This window comes from Daphnia magna, linkage group LG3 (assembly GCF_020631705.1).
Source record: "Daphnia magna isolate NIES linkage group LG3, ASM2063170v1.1, whole genome shotgun sequence".
Lineage (NCBI taxonomy): Eukaryota > Metazoa > Arthropoda > Branchiopoda > Diplostraca > Daphniidae > Daphnia > Daphnia magna.
The window spans coordinates 12,261,505-12,276,418 of NC_059184.1; the positions used below are offsets into that span (position 1 = coordinate 12,261,505).

The 14,914-nt window shown below is 43.7% G+C and overlaps 3 protein-coding genes across 5 annotated transcripts; 2 read left to right on the forward strand and 1 right to left on the reverse strand.

The window, feature by feature from the left end:
- The first annotated feature begins 11 nt into the window (after nucleotides 1-11).
- Nucleotides 12-6,294, forward strand: LOC116918733 (son of sevenless homolog 2). Its single transcript, XM_032924472.2, has 8 exons — nucleotides 12-416; nucleotides 480-743; nucleotides 819-902; nucleotides 968-1,048; nucleotides 1,190-1,672; nucleotides 1,753-2,674; nucleotides 2,735-4,068; nucleotides 4,211-6,294. Exons 1-8 carry the CDS (start codon nucleotides 309-311, stop codon nucleotides 5,549-5,551), a joined length of 4,617 nt encoding a protein of 1,538 aa, XP_032780363.2. The 5' UTR covers nucleotides 12-308; the 3' UTR covers nucleotides 5,552-6,294.
- A 1,742-nt stretch (nucleotides 6,295-8,036) lies between these two features.
- Nucleotides 8,037-9,884, forward strand: LOC116918741 (transcription factor YY2). Of its 2 annotated transcripts, none has more exons than XM_032924481.2 (4): nucleotides 8,037-8,598; nucleotides 8,640-8,817; nucleotides 8,898-9,290; nucleotides 9,361-9,884. In XM_032924481.2, the coding sequence occupies exons 1-4, from the start codon at nucleotides 8,085-8,087 to the stop codon at nucleotides 9,488-9,490; spliced, it is 1,215 nt and encodes a 404-aa protein (XP_032780372.1). In that variant the 5' UTR covers nucleotides 8,037-8,084; the 3' UTR covers nucleotides 9,491-9,884. The 2 variants fall into 2 exon arrangements, with proteins under 2 accessions (XP_032780372.1, XP_032780374.1); XM_032924483.2 differs by having other exon boundaries at nucleotides 8,040-8,598; nucleotides 8,658-8,817.
- Nucleotides 9,885-9,968: 84 nt separating this feature from the next.
- On the reverse strand, nucleotides 9,969-13,049 carry LOC116918738 (xenotropic and polytropic retrovirus receptor 1). Of its 2 annotated transcripts, XM_032924479.2 has the most exons (12): nucleotides 12,814-13,044; nucleotides 12,718-12,746; nucleotides 12,499-12,652; nucleotides 12,169-12,425; nucleotides 11,967-12,090; nucleotides 11,764-11,901; nucleotides 11,591-11,697; nucleotides 11,388-11,527; nucleotides 11,189-11,312; nucleotides 10,607-11,125; nucleotides 10,406-10,539; nucleotides 9,969-10,338 (listed from the first exon to the last, which is right to left on the reverse strand). In XM_032924479.2, exons 1-12 carry the CDS (start codon nucleotides 12,851-12,853, stop codon nucleotides 10,035-10,037), a joined length of 2,070 nt encoding a protein of 689 aa, XP_032780370.1. In that variant the 5' UTR covers nucleotides 12,854-13,044; the 3' UTR covers nucleotides 9,969-10,034. The 2 variants fall into 2 exon arrangements, with proteins under 2 accessions (XP_032780370.1, XP_032780369.1); XM_032924478.2 differs by having other exon boundaries at nucleotides 11,591-11,901; nucleotides 12,814-13,049.
- Nucleotides 13,050-14,914: the final 1,865 nt, after the last annotated feature.

Sequence of the window (14,914 nt, forward strand, 5' to 3'; positions counted from 1 at the left end):
TGTTGTATCTGTTGGGCTTTGGAAATTGGTGGATGAATTTGGTTTTGGGATTTGAGCATTGGGATTTGGTGAGTTCTTCAGTTACCATACAGTGACAGTCGTAGATAGGACGGGAAGTTATTAAATCTTACGTGCATTTTATAATTTGGACGTACCAAAAATGAATCCAATTGCCCGTTGAACTATTTGGTGTGACGATGCAGATTTGCTCTCGGCAATTGCCGTCAAGGCCGTGATCATGATTTCTATTCAAAATAACTACAATTGCTACTGAAAGAAGCCAGGTTTCAACCTTTCCATTTCTCGATATGTTTTCCTCTTCGAACGTTCCCGTGACCGAGGGGCTTCTCTACGATTTTGATGATGAAGAAAACGCGCTCAAGTGGAAAGGAGTTTTTGTTGCCTCCCTGCATAAGGTAAAGGAATACTTTTAATTTTTTTTCTCCTCACCAGCTAAGATCCATCGTTGATGGTTTCAGGTACTGAACCAGGTTCATCCAACCCTAAAGGCCAAGGATGATGCACTGGAGTATGTAGAAAGACTTATCTTAAAGCTATTGGGGATGCTGTGTGCCAGACCACCACCTCACACAGTACAGGATGTTGAGGAACGTGTGCAAAAGACTTTTCCCAATCCAATTGATCGATGGGCTATCAGTGAGGCTCAGGCTGCACTTGAAAAGGGAAAGAAAAAATCACCGATTGTTCTTCCTGTGGATAAAGTCCACAACTTACTGCAAAAGGTTGACTTTGTTTTCTTTGTTCATTCCAAATAGAAATTTTTAAATACATTCTTACTTCCAATGTTGCTTATGAAGGAGGTTTTACAGTATAAGGTGGACCACCAAGTATCACTATATGTGGTAGCTGTGCTAGAATATATTTCTGCTGATATGCTCAAGGTAGTTTATCTCAAGCAATATTCCTTGTCGTCATAATGTTCATTATTTTAATTAAATTTTTCCAGCTTGCCGGGAATTATGTCAAAAACATTCGCCATGTTAAGGTGGCGTCTCAAGATATCAAAGTGGCGATGTGTGCTGATAAGGTATGAATAAGGAATTCGCCCGAAGGGCTATTTTTAAACTTTACTTTAATCTATTTATTATTTAACAGCTGTCAAATGAAGTTCCCTAATCTTTTTCCCCCCTGAAACCATTAATTTTTCTATCATTTCGGGTTTGCTTAGGTGTTGATGGATTTGTTCCATCAAGACGACGACGATCAGCTGTCAATAGAAGATGAACCGTTAACACCGAGCACAAGTGGCGTCCCCGGTGCAATTGGTGGTACTGGCCTATCAGGGGGACCGTCCCCAACAACTGTCACCTACGATCAGGTTGTACGTGATCTAATCCAGGAGGAACGCCAGTACCTTCGAGATCTTCATTTGATCATGAAAGTGTTCCGTGAACAATTGGCTACACTTGCACCACCACCAAGCCCGGCTGAGCTGGATGCCATATTTTCCAATATTGAGGAGATATATGAATTAACGGTGACGCTTCTTGGCTCTTTGGAGGATACTCTAGAAATGGCCGAAGAACCTCATCAGGCTACAGCACCGCCTGTGGGAAGTTGCTTTGAAGAGTTGGCAGAAGCAGCCGAATTCGACGTCTATGACCGATACGCTAAGGATGTTCTCTCACCCGCTTGTCGCGAAACTTTACAGGTTTTGTAAAATTAAACGTCAATCAATGCCCATAATATATTCACGAATTATTCTTTTTTTATTATTATTATTTTCTCCAGGCGGTACTCTCTCGACCAGATGTGGGTCATTCGCTGCAAACAGGAGGCCACGGCTTCCGTGAAGCTGTTCGTTATTATCTACCAAAACTGCTTTTAACGCCGGTTTATCATTGTTTCACGTACTTTGACGTAGTACGCTTTCTTCATCGGCTTAGTGTTAGTAAAGAAGATCGAGAAAGTTTAGAGCAAGTGGAAGGACTGCTGAAGCCGCTCCAAGTTGAGCTGGAACGCCTTTTGTCGTTTTCGGGCGTTGGCGTCAATCTTCCTAAACGCAAACCCAGCGAAACAGGCGGCATTGGACCCGCAGGGCCTTTAGTCCGCACTGGTTTATTAGGGGGCCCACGCAGTAGCAGGCCGGCCGCTCTTTGCAAGTTGCAGGAACTACAGCGTTCCATCGACGGCTGGGAATGCAAAGAAGCCGGTCCAGCTTGCAATGAATTCATTTATGAGGGCCAAATCGGCAAAGTGGGGGCAGGAAAACGATTAACAGAGCGTTACGCCTTCCTCTTCGACGGCCTTCTATTGCTATGTAAAGCCTCTGGCCATGGCCGTCGCTCATCTGCCGCTTCTCCCGGTGGTGAATACCGCCTCAAGGAGAAGTTTTTTATTAGAAAAGTTGAGATTTTGGACCGGGAGGACACTGACGATTTGCGTAACGCATTCGAAGTAGCTCCCCGCCAACAGCCACATTGTGTCCTTTCCGCGCGAACCGCTGAAGAAAAGGCAAATTGGATGGCGGCACTTGTCATGCTCAACACCAAATCCATGCTAGAGCGGACTTTAGATGTTATCCTACTTGATGAAGAGAGAAAACATCCTTTACGATTACCACCGCCTTCAATCTATCGTTTCGCTGAAGAAGATTCAGAAACCAATTTGGTGCTAGAAACGAGAGAAAATGGAGGGGTACCCCTGATTAAAGGTAATATTTTGAACATTTGTTATTCGCAAATGGTTGCTGAAATTATGTTGGAATTTTCAGGTGCGACCCTTTTGAAGCTTGTTGAGAGACTGACGTACCATATGTACGCAGATCCGATGCTGGTCAGAACGTTCCTTACCACTTATCGGAGCTTTTGCAGTCCGACTGAATTGTTGGAATTGTTGATCGAACGTTTCGAAATGCCCGAGCCCCCTTGGGATGAAACTGGTGGTGGTCTTGTGGGCAATAGTGGATTAAGCGGACTCGGTGTCGATAGCGGCAACAACGTGAATGGGACGGTGGAAGAACCTGATCTATTGGAGCCGACGAGTCGTGAAGATGTCAAGCGATTCCGCAAACAGTACATGCAGCCGGTTCAATTCCGCGTCCTAAATGTTCTTCGCCATTGGGTCGATCACCATTTTTATGATTTTGAGCGTGATCCTGGACTTCTTCAACGTCTTCAAGGATTCTTGGATGGTGTAGCGCGTGGCAAGTTTGTCCGCAAATGGGTCGAATCTATCCACAAGATTGTTGCCCGTCGTTTGGAATGCTGCGGTCGTGGTGGACGAGGTAGTCAAGCCGAGGAGCAAAGAGAGATTACGTTCGGTTTTGACCGATCTCCACCGCCAATCGAATGGCACCTGAACTGCACTGAAGACGAATGGGACTTGATGACGCTCCATCCGATAGAAATAGCCCGTCAACTAACGTTGCTCGAATTCGACCTGTATCGGGCTGTAAAGCCGTCCGAGTTGGTTGGCTCTGTGTGGACCAAAAAAGACAAGGAACAACGCTCCCCTAATTTGCTGCGTATGATACACCATACGACAAATGTGACACGTTGGTTTGAAAAAACTATTGTGGAAACGGCCAATTTTGAGGAACGCTTGGCGGTCATTTCTCGCATTCTTGAAATTCTCATCGTTCTGCAAGAGCTCAACAACTTCAACGGAGTCATCGAAGTGGTCAGCGCCATGGGATCGGCCTCTGTTCACCGACTGACATTATCTTTGCAGGCGATTGGGCCTAAATTGGATAAGGCATTGGAAGAGGCCAAAGAGCTGTCTGCTGACCATTTCCGCAAGTACCAAGAAAAATTGCGTTCCATCAATCCACCGTGCGTACCCTTTTTTGGCATGTACTTGACAAACATTTTGCACATTGAGGAAGGGAATCCGGACTTTTTGCCACGGCCCTCGCCGTCTTCCAATCGCGAGGGATTGATTAATTTTTCTAAGCGCCGTAAAGTGGCCGAAATCACGTCAGAGATCCAAACCTACCAAAACCAGCCATACTGCCTATCACTGGCACCAAGGATTCGTCACTTCTTGGAAGTTCTAAATCCATTCGAAGATCTAAACGAAACAGAAATAAGCAATTATCTCTACCAGGTGAGAAATTCTTGTGACATCAAAATATTTGTTTCGTCAATAGAAGCACTTGTGACGTTGCCTGTATTATATGTGTGCTGACCGTCCGTTCATTTGATTGATTTATTGATTTTTTAAATTTTGTTGCGAATAATTTCTTTAGGCGAGCTTAGAGGTAGAACCGCGAGGTTGCAAACAGCCCATTAAGGCTCCGCGCAAGTGGCCTGATGCAAAACTCAAATCGCCGGGCATAAAACCGCGTTCGCATCTTAGTCGACATATCCCGCATCCACTTCCATCCATGTCTTTCTTCGCGTCCAATCAGAGATTGAGCGCAATTAGTGGCAGCGATGATTCTTCTTCGCTACACAGTGACCAACGAAGCGGTGCCGGCAGCAGTTCGATTGCGGGATCAACTTCGATTCACGATCATCCCATAATGGAGAGTAGTGGCATGACGCGGGGAAACACGCCGACGACTCCATCCACTCCGCTGACGCCGACAACTCATCAAAATAGTGATAACTGTGTCTTTGCGCCTGTCCTCATAGGAGGCGGCTTAGTCACGCCGTTGTCGGCCAGTTCGTTCATCAGCCTGTCACCAGGTCCGCCGCCGCCCCCTTATCCAGCGCCAACGAGGCCACTCTCTCCCCTGCCGCCACCTCTTCCACCTCGTCGGAAACGCGAGTCTTCGCTGGGTGACGTCTCACCCAAAGTCAAACAGGCACCTGATGCGCCCACACTTCCTCCGAGAGATTCTTCTCCTCCACCACCTCTTCCACCTCGCCGTGATGTCTTAGCTAATGCCGCCAACGGTTCAAATGCCGTCATTTCCGGCGCAGGAGCGACCCCGTTGTCGACGCTGCCGCGGGCCCATTCCGTGGCTGCGCTTTCGTCCTCGTCAGCAACGTCTTCCGGGCGTACCGCTCCGACATCGCCGCACATTCCGCCGCGACCTCATCATCGTGATTCACATCATCATCCACATCACCATCCACCTCCTCCACCCCCTCAGCACCATCCACCGCCGCTGCCGCTGCTCAATTCCAACGAAACTTTCCAGAACCATAGCGCCTTCCGTTTTCCCCCAGCACCTCCACCACCTTGCAACAACATCATGGGACTGGGTGATCGCAATGTTGCTGGTACTAATGAATTAGCAGGGGGAGGTGCTCCCATGCCGCCCGCCCTATCCCGGCGCCATTCTGCCATGGATGTCAGCCCATCCATGTCAGCTACTGGTGTTCCCCTTTCTCCGTCGCCATTCCATCCTCACCTTGGAACCTCAACGGTAGGGCAAGCAGCAGCTCCTGCACCACCTCTTCCTAGTCTTAACCCACCTCCTTCTCCTCTTGTTCCAATTCCACCTCGACGCTACTCAACGATGCTGCAGCACAATGGCTCCACCGGTGGTCCTACAATTCACTCCCCACCTCTACTTCCCCCTCCACCAGCTGCAGTCGCTCCCTCAATCATGGCCGAGCCCCGATCGACATGTCGATGAGTTACTCCCTTCAGCTTTCAATTTTTTTTTTCTTTCCTTTGGTTTTTCTTCCTCAATACCTGACAAGGTCTTCGTCTTTCGTGTTTGTTGCTAATCTTTGTCTAACAACATGCGCCGAGTTCTTTGGATGTGTATTTTTGTCAACTTTAAATTTTTATTTGAAAGGTTAAAAATGATCGAAGCGGCCAATAATCAAGTGGAAGTCTCGGATGCTGTGATCATATTCCCCCATCCGAGGCCTGTTGTTTCTTTCCCCACTCTTTTGCAACCCTTGGTATCGTCTGATCGGACAACAACAATTGTAAAAGGGAAAATTGAAGTTCACTAGACACGCGTCATGGAAACTTACAATTGCTTAGAATGACTTGTGCTTGGATGATGTTCCCAGCTTACTTTGTTTGTATGTGAGTGTGTGTGTTTCTCTTACTTTCCAATTATAGCACTTGCTATTCGCACATATTTGTTCATAATTACGTTGGTTTTCGGCCCCCCAGAATCGGACTGTTTGTTCGTTAATTATCTATGTACAGCCCTTAATACGCAACCCTTTTCTTTTTTTTTGTTTTCTTTCTTTTTAAGTTGTAACCCCCCGTGTAACCTAACTAGATTGCACTAACAAATATCCTTGTCGTCGTATACTTACCCCCCATCCCTTCCACCCTGAATTATTTTGTAAAATGTAGCAATTGTGTGGTGTTTATTTTATCTTGTGGATTGATTTCCTTTTATACCTTATAACGTAACCTGTTTGTATTTTATTATTGAAAGGGGGCAATATCTGCTGCTTATAGCCGATGCAAATTAGCCAGTTTTGTCAAAAAAGTGTATAAAACTGCTTTTTTGGGGCAAGACAGTCTAATTATGTTAACGTCTGCGTGAAAAGCCTTTAAGAGTGGGCGTCCCTCTGCTTGACAAGACCTAGCAACGACGGAAAGAATGTATGATTTCATCGAGTAGACTAAACAAGTGAACCAGTACCCAGTGGAAAGCCTGCTCAAAGACCGAGAAAACTGGTTTATACTCGGTTCAACAGCTACGACCTACGAGTATGCAATTCACACATTCAAGCTAATCACGATCGTTGAAGCGTTGTTGTCTGTGCCATTCTTAGATTGGTATAGAAGGAAAGAAGGAGTGGCCATTTGGTTAAGAGTTTCTCGTGATAACAATACAATTTAAAGAATGCCAACACACGCCGCTAAGGCAGCCCTAAAGATATCTCTGCTTGAAGTGGTGAAGTACACAAACCGCTGGCAATCATTGATTAGCACAAAATGTCCAGCTTCAAAACAACAAATGATGTGCCTTCTACTTAATTTAAACTAAAATATTCTGTTCTAACCAAAAAATAAAATGTAGGGCTTTAGGCCAATCGATACTGAGCATTTTTTGAACTATTTGCAAAAGATGACCGTCCAGGCGAAAACGCGATATTGATAACTTACATGACCAATGGACGCCGCATGCGCGGATTTTTTTACATATTTTTTTTTTTTTTTTGCGACGTGAAGCTAACGGCTACTGCGAGTTCAACAGAAAAATTTGCAGAAGAATGATGCAAAGTTTTCAAACTGCGTCAACCAAAAATATTGCCGTTACGACTAACATCCCTAAACACAATAACAATGCGCCAACGAATGACGGGCTCGAGGTTCATCGTTCATAGTAGATGAGTGTCTTTAGAGCCGTATCGTAAATAACAGCTATTAAGTATGATAAATTGCGATACATTTCTACTTGAAGTTTAGAATGTTTATTTGATAGGCGAGGGGCAAGGCTACGCCGTAAAAAAGTGACGCGGATACTTCAGTTGCTTGCCGTTTTACGAGGTTCCGCGGAGAGTTGCTTCAAATAACTACCAGGCCTGCTGTATGCGGAAGTCCAAGTAACTCTGACCCTTGTTCAGGGGCTGTGAGGCATCCGTCTTTTAATTTAATTTTTTTCGAAAAGGGCCCAGCCCTCTTCTTTCAGTCGCTTACAGAGTCCCACAGCGATAAGAAATTTAACTGCTAGTAAAGCATAATGGGATCCAATATGCACTTGTCAGCACTCAGCATGCTTCAGAAAGTGTACATAATTATCATAGCAGTTTGAAGAATAACGTCTGCACATATCCATTCCGGTATAAGGTAAAGGAACCTAAATGAAAAAAACTTTCTGACCGTTTTTTAAGAAATGTAGAACGGGACATTTTAAACCTAATTTTGGGTATGGGTTTGAATTCTATGTCATATTTATAATGATTGAGTTTAATTCTATGGAGGTGACGTATTTATAAATAGTTTCCTCGCATTCCTCGCAGTTTGCATTTGCAAGAAGATATATTTCGTTATACTGTTCGCGGAAGTATTTTTTTTTTACGGTAGAGGACTCTAGTTGGTGGCCTGATGTACAGCGATTGGCCAGCCATCTCCACAAGGAAAGGGGGCGTAAACCTTTGCAACCGTCCTGAGAGCTCTGATAAGAGCTATTTGGCCTTACGTATAGAGTGCGCTTTGATTGTTGGTGTGTTAGCAGTTTTCAACCGACCAAGATGGCGGCGTTTTCCGACGTTGAGATTCAATCCGAGTTACAGGAGGTAGAGATTGAGACGCTGCCGGTCGACGACATGCCCGTTGAGACGATTGTCGAGACAACCATCGACTCGACCGGCCATCATTTTATGGATGCAACCTGCAGAGGTGGTGATGTAGAAGTCGACGCCGAGGAAATTGTCCTGCAAACCCAAGAAGCAGGCGAGGTCGTCGTTGGAGGGGATGATGATGCCGACCCCGACGACAGCAGTGGGCTTGATTACCTACACATGTACTCAGACACCAGTACAGCTTCTTCTTCAAGAAGAACAGCTAATAACAACCCAAACAACAGAAAAGCACGCAACAGATCATCCAATACCCACAATAGCAGGTCCAATCCTTACGACAATGATGGCTACATCAGCAACACCACAACAAACAGTCGAAAGTGGGAGCAAAAACAAGTGCAGATCAAGACCTTAGAGGGAGAGTTTTCAGTAACAATGTGGGCTTCTGGAGCAGAAGAAGATGGTAATGTTGTGCGTTCCTGAACCTCTTTAACACTCTCTCAGATGGTTTCAATTATTCAGATCTGGGGGATGCAGAGCTTGATGCCGACTATACAGAGTATATGACTGGCAGGCGGCTATCCTCATCTTCATCTGGAGGAGGTGGGGGTGGTGGTACTGGTGGTGGTGGGGTTACAGGAGTTGACCTCAGTGATCCTAAACAGCTAGCAGAATTTGCAAAGTATGCAACTCATTTTAGTTTCAAAGTTGTATTTGATGTGTTCAAATAACCTGACTTGGTTTGTTTACCTTTGTCTGCAGAATGAAACCGAAGAAAGAAAGAGGAAGTGAAGATCCTATCAGAACTATTGCCTGTCCTCACAAGGGATGCACCAAAATGTTTCGTGACAATTCAGCCATGAGAAAACACCTACACACACACGGCCCACGGGTGCATGTTTGCGCCGAGTGCGGCAAAGCCTTCGTCGAGTCGTCTAAGCTCAAGCGGCACCAACTGGTGCATACTGGCGAAAAACCCTTCCAGTGCACATTTGAAGGCTGTGGCAAGCGCTTCTCGTTAGACTTTAACCTCAGGACTCATGTCCGTATCCATACAGGAGACCGACCGTACGTCTGTCCGTTTGATGGATGCAATAAAAAATTTGCACAGTCCACCAACCTCAAATCGCACATCCTCACACACGCCAAAGCCAAGTATTGCGAGTGCCCTAGCTATGTACTAGCTTATGGACGTCTACTAACTTGATTTATTTTGCTATTCCAGGAGTAATTTGGGCCGACAGATGAACTCGGCCCTTGATTTTGGTGAGGAAGCCGAACTGGACGAACCTCAGTTTGTTCAGGTGGAAGTGGCCGGCCCCGACGAGCAACAGTTCATCGTGTACACGGAATAAGTGCCCCCCAACATCCACATTTACCTTTCTCCCTCTAGATCGACTTGTTCGCCTGATTCCCTTTTCTCACCTCCCCCAATCTCTCTCTCTTTGCCTGAGTGAAAGAAAGGTTAAAGTGTAGCCAGTGCGTACAGTGTTAAAAAGAAAGTGGCAAATACCTTTGAGACTCGGTGCGTGTGGTTAACTGCTGGACAATTGTTAGCTACGTGCCTGTGTGAACGAGCGAACGAAACAGAAAAAGTTATGAAATACTTTTGCGTCTCCTGTTTAACGATATAAAGGACTCGTCCGTCGACCTGTCAAGCGATGGTTCCTTTGTGTGTCCGTGTAATGTTACCGTATTGTGTAGTGACCTGTGTTCATGATTGAATTGAATTGACCAAGTTGTCCACCATCCCATAGACCTAACCCTTTTTTATATTATTTTCGGTAGCTTTTTCTCTACTGCTACTTTGTTAGGTCAGTTGGAAGAGATAACTTGGGGTATACTGTTTATGACACTTCTTTCGCCGCGACTATACAATTTAAATTCGGCTGAGAGATATTAACCTCTCTCTGTCCCGGATTCTTCGCCTATGGATTCTGCGGCTGACGAAATTTTTATGTTCTGAAAACGTACTACGGTGTCTTTTTGGGTGATGGATGAACCTCCGGCCGCCGGTTGACTGCCAACTGTTTTCTTACGTACCCTACGATTCACAACTCCATCTGGCTCGTCCATCATCTTGAGGATGGCGGCCTGATCGGATGCATCCATTGGGGCGATCGAGATATCTCGTACGGCTCGAAATTTACCGCAGTTGTTTAAATGTTCGTTCTCCAGTCGAAAAAAGTTCCAAACGAAGCGCCTAGAATTGCAAGTCAATCGATTTGTTTTCTTAACAATATGCAAAATGAATAACCTGTGCATCTTACCGAAATACTTCCAGTGGAGCTAAAATGGATAGCATCAAATCACCGTGGATATAGCCCATTTCGGTTAACGAAAGAGAGAACGCCCAACCGAAGCGCAGCACAAAATCTTCAATGATGCCAAAGTAATAGTACGCCTGTTTTCAACGAAGAGTATTTTTAATCGAATCCGATAGAAATTTGAAAGTTAAAAGTGTAACGTACCACATGCGAATAGACAATTTCCTCTCTCAGTAAGGTGTTGTCACCAGCATTGCTATCGAAGAGACCCCAATCCATCTTCATGTCCCATATGTAGGCGTAGATGGAACTAATGAATGAGAAGACTATCCACGTATAGAAGAATGGATAATTCGAGTTTTTGTCGACACCATCGGCTTCGTATGTGTGATAGAGTGTTGAGAATATGACAACGAAGAAGGTTGTGGTATACTTCCCGGCGTTAGCCAGATGGGGAAATTTTTCTTTAGTATCACGATATCGGCGTAAACATTGAGCGAATCGTAGATAGGCTGGCAAGCAGGCAACAACTGGACGTATAAACCATGTCTTGTCAACGCACTTGTTGTAATCTGTGGCTGTGTACCAGTTGCCTTCGTTGGTGGCGTAGAAGCAGATCATATACTGAAAATCTAGTAGCACTGGCACAAGACTGTTTAGTTGATCTGCCAGCCAGAAATCGGCAAAGCCGACAAAAAAGAATGGCGCACAGAGAGCTCTGCCCTAAAACATTGCAACCAAAGAGTTACATTTTTTATAAAATACCAGTTGCAGAATGGTCAGTACCAGTTTACGAAGAAACCAGAAGCGTGCTTCGTGAACAAATGTTCTTGTAGGATTCAGCAAGAAAAGGACCATGATAACCGCAAGCGCCAGCGGATTGACATAGGGCGGAATGCCGAGGAATTTGCTGAAATTCAAATAATAAAAACGCCGAAAGTTAAGAACAAGAATGGCGATTCGTATTCTGAATCAGAGCAGCAACCTATAAAGGAAGGCTAATACGGAGAGGGTCCATAGGACACCCAGAACAGAGGCAAGTTCAAGTAAATGTTGCTCTGTCAAGTGGTGGCGCGGATCCAATTCGAAAATCAGAACGTGATTTACGCCTGATTTACGCCATCCCTAGAAAGCAAGAAATTTAAAAACTGTGCAAATATTAAATTTGGTACTCGTGTTTTCAATCACCTGGACATTGAGCCCCATGAAAAAAAGAAACAAAGCAATTAGCATCGGTCCACGATACAATCGAACTATAATCCGCCAATTGTTCTCCTGGCTATTGTGAAAAATAGCTAAATGAAGAATTAAAATCCACGTAATGAAAATTCCGAGCGAGTTTGACACATTAATAAGCATACCTGAAACAACCATTGTGACGAACAGGCAAACAAAAGCGCCCGTGAAGAATCCAACCTTCAATGTAGTCAGATCCGACTTTCTTTCCCCTAGAGGAGGTACTCGCAAACGTTTCATGGCTTTTTGACGATCACCACCCTCTAATGTGATAGCGTAAATCTATTAATAAAATGGCCGTTTAGGTAGTCGACTAAAAACTATGCACCAAGTTCGTGGGTAACAGTAGCTTCTGTTTCGCTCAAAAGTTTGTCTATGTCCTTGTTCGTATAAAAGTGTGCTTGTTCTACATGTTCCGTTCGCCATTTTGCTCCGGCACTAGTCTGAATAAGCTGCAGGAAAAAAACTAAGTTTTGAAGGGCTATAGATGATTAAAATGTAAGGGACATACAGGCAAGACATTTTCATACTTTATCATGTTTTTTGAGGATTTTGCGAAACCCAGTGAAATTCAAATTCTGATAGTTTTGAAGAAGAATCAAGCTGAGGTAGAATTCACTGAAGGCCAGCTTAAGGTCTGATATTTTCATGACTGGTTGTTTGTTGCTACGCCTCAGTGTTCTTCCCAATTTATTGGCTTTTTCTCCACCCTGTCCATTGTTATTTTTGGAAACTGCTAGTTCACTCTTAAGGGCTGCATATTTCCTGGTTGCCTCAGCAAATTTTTCTGAGAAATAAATAGCATATAAACAAGTAACTTTAGTCCACAAATTCACAGCAACATTTGGACAAGCGCAGACCAGAATAGAAGGTGTTTATCATGGCTAATTCCTTGTCACAATATGTAAAGAACTGTTCATCAAATTTTGCATAATATCTTGCAATAACTTCAGGCTCCACAACTTCGGCTGATGGAGCTTGTTCCATAGCCTGATAGAGAATCTGTTTCATATCCTGGATATGGAAAAAAAAAAAAATAAAGCAACTTAAAACAAATTGAAAAAATGCCTTTTCTATACCTCATAGTGAATGTACTGTTTTCTCCATTCTGTGTCATGTGTAACATGTATAAATAGTTTTAGTTGTATTAAATAATGTTAAAAAAGAAATAATACCTGGAGTAATATGAGCTGTCAAATGCTCGGCGAATTTCATTTTCGTTCCGATAAATAGATCAAACTACACGTCTCACAATAATACCCAAAAGATCTTGCAAAAGACAACCCTCATGCAATCATCTATATTCTTTTGCTGGTTGTTTGAGTTTGACAGTAAATTGATTTCGACAGATTCGACACTATCAAAGTCAACCATTATTCTAGCAGACGAAACGAATCCATAGCAACCGCATAACAACAACATGGCAAACGCATTGAGAATTGAGATCCAGTTGTGCAAATCAATACACAGAAGTCGGCAGTTGGCACTGTCCAGTGTCCACTACAACACTGCAGTTTTTAGCTGTCTTAGTTGTAAATTTGTAAAAAGAAATAAAAAACTATTTGAGGTAGCAATTATTTATAGACCACCAAATGAATTTAGTTAAAATGGAACTCGTTATAAATTTGATTACGTATCTAGCTTCGAATCTCCGTAATAGATAAACAAGAATTCCTGAAGCTTATTCTACCATGCAAGATCTACATTTGGCGCCAATAGAAGAAATTAGAAATCCCATCTATTTACCAGTCGATTCCAGACTTCTCGATTTTGTGTTTCTTATACATCGAAAATGAAATCCGATGTCATGCATATATTTGACCACAGGACAAATCAATTCCAAGGCTTATTTGCAATTGTGCGTATTAGGCATGAAAATATTGATGATTCGGTCGTATTAAAAAAAAGAAAAGAACCCAAGTTAGAAAGGTTAAAATTTTTGGCGTGACGAGCCAAAATATTTTTAAAAACTGACGTTCCCAAAAGGTATTAACATCAGCATGTAACGGATAACAGGAAGTCGACTGGGATAGGATGCCTATGTTTCTGTACTGCTCTTATTTCTCAATTCGTCACCGGAAAATGACAATCCTTAACGTGCGATCAAAGGAATAAGAAAAGCCCCATATCTTTTCCAATGAAAGTATAACACCCGGATAGCTGGAATATCAGACGCTGTTTCCCTTCTGTTATTTAACCTCGTTTCAGCCGAACTACGCATAAAATAAATTTTCTGCACTAGCTTCAAAGCTATTCAGTGTGAAGGGAATTTTTCCGTGCAGGCATGGAACATTTGGCAAAAAGACCCTTATGAAACGGGGCGGAAACTGAGAGGAGAAATTTCTCCCTCCTTCGGTTCCCCTCTCGTCTTGCCAACAACTGAATAACAACCTCTTACAAACAGCATACCATAACAAAGGCAGGTCATTCACATCGGTCCATGACCTCGAACGGCCTTGAAAACAGAAGAACTGTTTAGAACGCTGAAGTTTAGTTCACATCACGTCAAGTTATAGAAGATAACACGAAGAAGCAAAATTAAGAAGAACAAAAATCCCGCTACATTTTTTTGTCGTAGTCATTGCAATAATTATACATTTGAGCTGTACAGTTGGTTTTTGCTTGTTTTGCGCCCGTTGGAATTTGTTTTCTTGTTAACACGCAGAACAAAAGTTTTTAGCCTTAGGCCCCCTCATTGCAAGCGTCTATTGTAAGAGGAGCCCAGGGTGAGGAAGGAGGGTGGTTATCCAGAATAGGGAGAGGAAAGGGAGAGAGAAAACGAAGGACGTTGCCGAGCAGTTAGGTCAACAGCCTTGGATGAGGTCGTTACTCGAGTTAAAAAGCACCGGCTGTTGCGACTAAAAAAAAAAAAAAAAAAGAAATTGAGGAAGAACACAAGTCAGATTTGAAAAGATGAACACAGACATACTCGTACATTAACCATATTATCACGATTTTTTTTCTTTATGCAATGGAAACTGAACCTTCTTCTTTGTCCCGGGTCACGGACTAAAGCACCACTAGATTGCGACGAGACACGAATGACTGAATTCGTGATCTTGCTCCGAGCGGTTTTCCCGACCAATGGCTTCAGTTTCCACTTTTCCTCTGGCCACTGTTTTGTTTATCTACCAAATTTTAATAGGGCAACCGAATCTATCGATTCGCATGGGAAAAATTTAGACAAATTTAAGCGAACGTTCTCATTTTTATCAGCTACCCGACGTGTTAACTTCAAATGTCTGTTCAACAAAATATTCCAACACTACCTCTCAC